Raw genomic sequence first — 7,360 nt, 5'->3', positions numbered from 1 at the left:
TAGAAATTTTCTTGAGACAAACTAATTCTTTCATAATTTGATAAATTTGAAAAAATATGTATGTATAAATTTGTAGCATGACCTGGAGAGAGTCCATACTTTATTCACCAAGTAGGCCTCCTTTCCCTGTGCTCTGCATCCCATACATATATATATATATACACACCAAGTGAAGTTACAGCAGGTAAAAAAGATAAAAATACGAATACCTAAGGATTTCCTCTTCCACGTGTAACATGTCCAACTCTTGTGTATCCCAAGTATTTATGATGTAATGTCTGTATTTTTTGTGGCTTTAGTAAAAACAACTTAAATCTGTATTTGTAGAATTGTCGTCTGGCAAATACAGTGTATATAAGATCCTAACTGGATTTTAAGCATTCTAACGTAATGAAAGGTTTTTCACTTATTTGCTATATATTGAGTAGCTGGACGGCAAGGCTGCTAACTGCATTGAATGGAGATACTCCAAGATGACTTAAGAGTCCCAATCCTCAGAAATCAGAGTACTAGTGGATGAGATGTGTTACTACAATATAACTCAGAAAGCCCTAGAAGGGAAGAACAAATAAATTACTTCGCGTTTCAGATGCAAGTCCCTTCAGGATTGCCACTGGCTAAAATGCTTTAAGGATTCAGGGTTTTGACACCAGGGAAAAAAAGCCCCACAACTCTATTCTTTTGTCCCCCAGACTCCAAGAACTCAGACCGTGCTGGTGACAAACTGGAGGTGACTGGCTCTGAAGGGGCTGGAGGGGCGGTGCAGGGCGGGAGGTATTACCACGAGTCTCTGGGAGCTTCATCCCTTTTGAAGCCGAGGGTGCAAAGACCACTTCTCAGAAAGGCGGGTTCATGGAGTTTTCACCCTGGCCAAACTCTCGATTACCTCTGATGAGGCCCAAAGATCACTGAGTAGCAGACTAGGCCAGGTCCCTCAGCAGAAAGGCGTCGACAGCTGCAACATTAGCGGTTAAAATTTACAGCCTTTCATAGGTCGGTCTAATGCACCTGTACTAAGATTACTAACGCCGAGAGCCCCTTGATTGGGGAAAAAGTGGAAGGGGGTAAAGGGAAAAAGGTAGGAGGTAGGGGTCAGGGAAGGAAGACAACAAGGGTTCAGGAAAGGGGGGACACCGTGGGGAAGGCCACGGGATTACTGAGGAGATCGTGGCGTTCCCATGGAAACGTATCCCTCCGCCCTTAAGCCGCGTTCTAAACTCTTCAGTTCCCTCCGCGCCGCTTCTCGGCTGTTTCCGCCCAGCTCCTTTGTGCCGCGCAGAACGTCGACATGACGCATGCGCAAAAATAATCCCAGCGCTGCGTATATAAGCGCGAACCCAGGCTCTTCCTCTTAGTGCCGCCGGGGTCGTTGGCGAGTGAGGTAGTGTGGTAGGTTTGTTATTGCTTGAGCCCTGGGCACTGCGAGCCGGAGAGCAGAGCACGCGGGCCGGTCGTCATGTCACGTTACGGGCGGTACGGAGGAGGTAAGAGGCTAGGGCCCAGTGAGGGACGCTGCTGTGGGTTTAGTGAGCATTGCGAGGCCGTAGGCTTGACGCGGCGGTTGGGAGATGGTTGTTCCGCGTGCGTAATGGCGGCTTCGGTTCACGCCATACGAAGCAGGGGCGGGGTGTTGAGGGAGGACGGGGAGCGGCGGGTGTATATCGCTGCTGGGTTCCGTATTCCAGGGCATTTTCATTCCCTGATCCAGCCCGAAGCCAGGTCCAGGATCACGGTTTTCCCGTTGCCTTTCTTGGGGCAGCCCGCCCTATCCCCCCGCCCTCGGCGGCGGCGGCTGCCATTTTGCGCACATTGACGACCGTAGTGGCGCATTTCCTTGGCGCTTTCCCGCCACTTCAGCCGACACATCTGGTCGCAGTGATAAAATCGTGGTCGAATTTGAGACCTAAAGAAAGTTGCAGCAGCGAGCTGCGCATTCATGAGACAGTCGGTTGAAGTGGGGAATGGGAATGGGGACATAATCCTTGTGACTGGCGGCTGGTTTCTTTTCTCTCGTAGCTTTTTCGAGCGTGGTTTATGGCTCTGGGGCGGGGAGCTGGAGTCCTGGGCGAGCCTGCGCCTGGGGCTGTTGCCGCGGAGGGCAAGAGCCGGCGCAGCCCTGCTTTGCCGGGGCCCGCCCGCCGCCGACGCCGCTGCCGCCGCCGGCCCGCGCGCTCACTGCGCGCCGGGGACTCGGGGGCGGGACCGGGCCGGGACCCGCCCCACGCCTCGGAGTGTCCTACCGCGCATCTTTGCTTGTGTTTTGGAGGTTTCCCCGTTATTAGCATGTTGAGAACTTTGTCTTAAATTTAGCTTTTCAGGAACTTACAAACTTCTATGGTTTTAAGACTTATTTCGATTCTTGATAGAGAACATTCAACCTGCTTTGCAGTCTTAAAGATATGGTTTTCTGGTTTTAAGGCAAAGAATTCATTGAAACTTGGGTCAAATTTTCCATAACGTGCGTTCTTCTATTTGCGTTTTTAAACAGAAACCAAGGTGTATGTTGGTAACCTGGGAACTGGTGCTGGCAAAGGAGAGTTAGAAAGGGCTTTCAGTTATTATGGTCCTTTAAGAACTGTATGGATTGCCAGAAACCCTCCAGGATTTGCCTTTGTGGAATTTGAAGATCCTAGAGATGCAGAAGATGCAGTACGAGGACTCGATGGGAAGTAAGTAAGATATCGATTGTGAAACTTACCTTCTTCATCTGAATATTTTTGCAGGCTACGTAGCTAGGTGCTAACCTTGGATTCTGTAGTCTGGGGGAGGCCTTTAAATAGGTGATCAGAGTGTTATTTAAAGATTAAAGAGGGTAGCAAATGTGGAGTAGGGAGGGTTTATTAAAGATAGCCAAAGCTTGTGAGGGGAAAGAGTGGTTGGAAAGGGTTCTCCTAAACTAAGTTTTCCTAACTTGAGAATTTTGTGACCTTTTCTTTTTATAGGGTGATTTGTGGTTCCAGAGTGAGGGTTGAACTATCAACAGGCATGCCTCGGAGATCTCGTTTTGATAGGCCACCTGCCCGACGTCCCTTTGATCCCAATGATAGATGCTATGAGTGTGGCGAAAAGGGACATTATGCTTATGATTGTCATCGCTATAGCCGGCGAAGAAGAAGCAGGTATTTATTTTAATAAAGGAATGGTTGGTATTCTAGTTAATCAAGTAATTCTTTTATTAGCAAGGCAGAAACTAGTGTTTTTCTATAAACTTGAATGTTAATTGTACAGGTGTATTTTACAATTTTTGTTTAATTAAAAAATGTTAATATATTAATAATCAACCTGGTCAAAACCTTTCAGGTTTCTTCGTTTGAGTCAGTCGCCTTGATTCAGAATGTCACGAGCCTTATGATATCTTGCTGAGGCGCCTTGCAAATCCGACAATTAAGATCCTCCTAGACCTTGAGGTGATCAGCATAAGAGGCCAGATCCCCTCGAGTCATCTACACCTAGCTTCACCTTATTCTTTAAAGGGCAGAAAATTTGAGACGGTGATCGCCGTAACAGTAAATTTGGCTTACAATTGGGGCCCCCTCCGGTTTAGAAAGAGGAACACCAGATTGACCACATTCCCAACTAGAAAAATCTTCTTGCGTCAATCAAGCCTCACCTGGCTCATTTGGCTGTCAGTTTGATCGTCGTTAGATTGAAGAGAACATCTAGATGCAGCGATCGGCTATAGATACTTCTAGATCGTCTAGATCTACTAGACCATGGGCCAAAGAGGGTCGACCTGCAAACTTGCAAGGTTTATTTTAAATACACATTACAGTGTTTTATATTATGTAATTCTAAGATGTAATGCAGCTTTTAACAACTCTTTTTTTAGGTAGTAAAAAAAATATATGTATGTATTCAACAACTAATAGGCCCAGAGTTTATTTCCAAATGAGACACTAAATTTAAATAGTTTTGAGATTTGATTTCAGCAGAGGCACACAAACTCTAAAACCGAGTTATCATCTAACATTCTGTTTTTTTCTAACTTGAAAACTAGGTCACGGTCTAGATCACATTCGCGGTCCAGGGGAAGGCGATACTCTCGCTCACGCAGCAGGAGCAGGGGCCGGAGGTGAGAGATCTTGTTTAATTCAAGTCTTAACAAGCAGTAAAGAATTTTATTTGCAGGTGGACTTAAACTTTTTTGATTTCTTAGGTCAAGATCAGCATCTCCTCGACGATCAAGATCTGTGTCTCTTCGTAGATCAAGATCAGCTTCACTCAGAAGATCTAGGTCTGGTTCTATAAAAGGATCGAGGTATTTCCAGTATGTAACATGTTTTTTTATTTACTTGTATTTGGATTGTCACGACTTATAATAGGAGTGGAGTGTCTTAAGGACATAATCCACATGGATTATTTCAAAGGATATTTGAGATAATACAAGTTGAGTTTATATAAGACTTGTAATGTGGATATTACCCTGTTTTTACGGATGAAGAAAAGCTCAACTATAAAGAGTTTAAGGCTTGTTAGAGAGGCCATGATGGTAGAGAAGGGTCCAAAGCAACAAATCATTCCAGTGAACACCCTGGGCAGGCATGTTGGTGTAAACTTTTTTGGCATTAGATTATAGCTATTGTATAGGTAAATGATACTAGTTTTGAAAGATGATAGTTACCTGATTTCCCGACAAGGCCCATTGGACCCAAGAAGAGATTTAGAATCAAGGTGAAATGTTTTAATATTTCTGGAATGATGGGGTGAATTTGAGACCCTGGAAAGTTGTCTAGGGTGGTAGTGTACCATATACATCAATGTGGATTTTGTTTAACAAGACACTTAGTTTTAACACTTAAATTTAAGTGACAGTTTGAACTAGGGATCCTTTAAGTTCCTTTAAATACAGGAATTCTGAATCCTGTGGTACCTTTGAGAAAGCTATAGACCATCTTTCTGGATGGTCCATAGCTTAAATATGATTGCAGGATCCAAGATCTTTAAGAGGGATGTGTCTGTCAAAGCTTGATTTGGTTTGTCTGACAAATTGATGGCCTTGAACCGTGATAAACTGCTGATCAAAGAATAAAGCCATACCAGTGGTGGCTTTGTTTTCAAGGTCAAATCATACCAGTCTTCTAGTGAAAACCATCTATTTCTCTTGGTTATTAGACAGTGTTTTTGAGAATATTGCTGTTATGTACAGGAACTGACCAATTGAGTATGATAGAGACAAGTAATTGAAATGGCGGTTTCTTATATTTGATATTAGTTTGAAAGTGATCGTTTGTCCTACCTTAGACTGATAAAAGGCAAGAATTGCATCTTGCTCACTTTTAGCTCCTCTGTTCCTAACCTACCTAATAAGGTGCTCAGTAGGTGTTTAAGAGAATTCCTGTAGATTAACATATAATTGTGTTTTCACTTTTCTATATTAAGATCCCGGTCGAGGTCAAGATCAAGATCCAGATCTCTTTCACGACCAAGAAGCAGGTGGGTAAAAATGTGATTAATTTACTTCTAGTTATATGGCACCAATATCCAAAGAGTTCAAAGTGTTTCGAATTGCTGAAATTTTAAGTTAACTAAGCTTAGATGTTAATTGGGAATACAGTTCCTTAATAAACCAAACTAGAACTTCATGGCCTGTTACTTCATGGCTAACTACCTGAACAAGGGAGTGTGAAGCTATAGTGAGGAAGAAGTTTGTGTCTTTGGGGTAATATTAAGAGGCCCTTGTTAGAATTGACAGGTATGTGTAGAAGCATCCTGAGATTAAATGTACTTAAAGCAGAATGCGCAAGATTAATTATGATAAAATACAGTATAGTAGTTCACTTACTTTATCAAAGACAGTTGTTGAAAGATTGGCTTTTGTTAGCAACAGCTGGTAGGCTTTTTCAGTTTAACCTGCAGCCTGGCATTTTAAGATTAGGGTGATTAGGGGTTTGTTTCATGGTATTATGACTATAAGGAAGGGATTGGTCAGTACTTTTTCTTAATAGAATTTCTCATGTTTTGACAGCCGATCAAAGTCCAGATCTCCATCTCCAAAAAGAAGGTAAGCTAAATAATGTTTTGTTGCCAGATCTTGCCTGTGGGCTCTGCAGAATTTCTTTGCTTGCTGCCTACTTTGCAGTCTTTGAGCTCTTTGGAGAATTGGTGCTATATAGTTTAAAATACTACATACTAAATGTGTAAAATATTGCTTTTCTTGCTTCAACATCAGTTTATATTTTTGTTGGAAATAGTCATAAAATGTTAGAGATAAGATGTGTTTAGTCCTATGAATTCTTAGTTATATTTAAATTTCATGTTAGAAACATGCTATACTTCTGTATATGGACAGTAGGTGTAAAGGAAGTGCCCACATGAAAAAAGACAGATTTTGCAAATAGTTGCTATTTTGTGACTAAATCATTATTTGCCTAGTGCTATGTAATGACCAACCCCCCCCCAAAAAAAATTTGAGATGTTTGTCCTATTTAATTAATCTTGTAATTTTGACAAAGAGGATATTAAGTAGCCTAATTGTAAACAGGGACAACAGATAAATATATAAATCTCATGTAGTTTTAGGTCTTAGAACCTCTGGCCATCTTTGAATTTATTATTTCCCAGACATGTTATGTGAGAAGAGTAAATTTCAATAAACACTAATTGGTTCCAAATCTAATGTTCTTCTTTTTAGTCGTTCCCCATCAGGAAGTCCGCGCAGAAGTGCAAGTCCTGAAAGAATGGACTGAAGTTCCTCAAGTTCACCCTTTAGGGGAAAGTTATTTTTGTTTACATTATTATAAGGGATTTGTGATGTCTGTAAAGTGTAACCTAGGAAGGATATTTCAACCATCTAATCAAAATGAGTCTGGATTATTACTCTGTAAATTCACAGCAGTAAGATAATATAAATTTTTGTTGAATGTATTAACATCCTATGGTCTGAAAATGTGGGTTTTTATTTGGCACATTTAAATAAAATGTTTCTAACTAGATTTTTGATTTGTGTTCAATGTTAACATTTCTCAATTTGGTAAACTTCAGGAGTCAAACTTGGTAATTGTTACTAACCATATTTATGCAGACTTACAGTCAAAGTTTAATGGTATTAGTTAAGTCTTGAACATCATTAATTGTTCTACACATAACACTTGGACAGGATCTTAAGGGACTTTGAAGATTCCATTTTACCCTTCTGGCTTTGGATAACATGTTCTTGAGCCCTCCATAGTAGCATGAATGTGTCATGATAAATCTCTAAATTAAAAGTTGGTGTTATTAGATATTATCAAATTAAAGATGTCAATCTGCAGGTTAGAGGGACCACTTGATTTCCCTATAAGTGTGCAACACAGGAACTAAGCAAAGCTTATTAAAGTAAGTGTGGTATAAGAAGTAGGGAGAAATTTATTTTTGGAGGCTG

At 41.4% G+C, this 7,360-nt stretch overlaps 1 protein-coding gene across 2 annotated transcripts; it reads left to right on the top strand.

The window, feature by feature from the left end:
* Nucleotides 1-1,366: 1,366 nt before the first annotated feature.
* Nucleotides 1,367-6,932, top strand: SRSF7 (serine and arginine rich splicing factor 7). 2 transcript variants are annotated; one of them, XM_063078170.1, is made up of 8 exons: nucleotides 1,367-1,484; nucleotides 2,489-2,669; nucleotides 2,943-3,119; nucleotides 3,998-4,072; nucleotides 4,157-4,258; nucleotides 5,380-5,433; nucleotides 5,966-6,001; nucleotides 6,632-6,932. In XM_063078170.1, exons 1-8 carry the CDS (start codon nucleotides 1,457-1,459, stop codon nucleotides 6,684-6,686), a joined length of 708 nt encoding a protein of 235 aa, XP_062934240.1. In that variant the 5' UTR covers nucleotides 1,367-1,456; the 3' UTR covers nucleotides 6,687-6,932. The 2 variants fall into 2 exon arrangements, with proteins under 2 accessions (XP_062934240.1, XP_062934239.1); XM_063078169.1 differs by having other exon boundaries at nucleotides 4,157-4,267.
* Nucleotides 6,933-7,360: the final 428 nt, after the last annotated feature.

Source organism: Cynocephalus volans, chromosome 14, assembly GCF_027409185.1.
Source record: "Cynocephalus volans isolate mCynVol1 chromosome 14, mCynVol1.pri, whole genome shotgun sequence".
Taxonomy (NCBI): domain Eukaryota; kingdom Metazoa; phylum Chordata; class Mammalia; order Dermoptera; family Cynocephalidae; genus Cynocephalus; species Cynocephalus volans.
Note: the sequence above shows the minus strand (reverse complement) of the source record. Positions and strands in the feature narration are given on the sequence as shown.

Coding starts and splice junctions, on each gene's coding strand:
- SRSF7 (XM_063078169.1), top strand. CDS start 1,457: ATGTCACGTTACGGGCGGTACGGAGGAG. Junction 4,073..4,156: donor AGCAGGAGCAGGGGCCGGAG/GTGAGAGATCTT, acceptor TTGATTTCTTAG/GTCAAGATCAGCATCTCCTC. Junction 5,434..5,965: donor CTTTCACGACCAAGAAGCAG/GTGGGTAAAAAT, acceptor ATGTTTTGACAG/CCGATCAAAGTCCAGATCTC.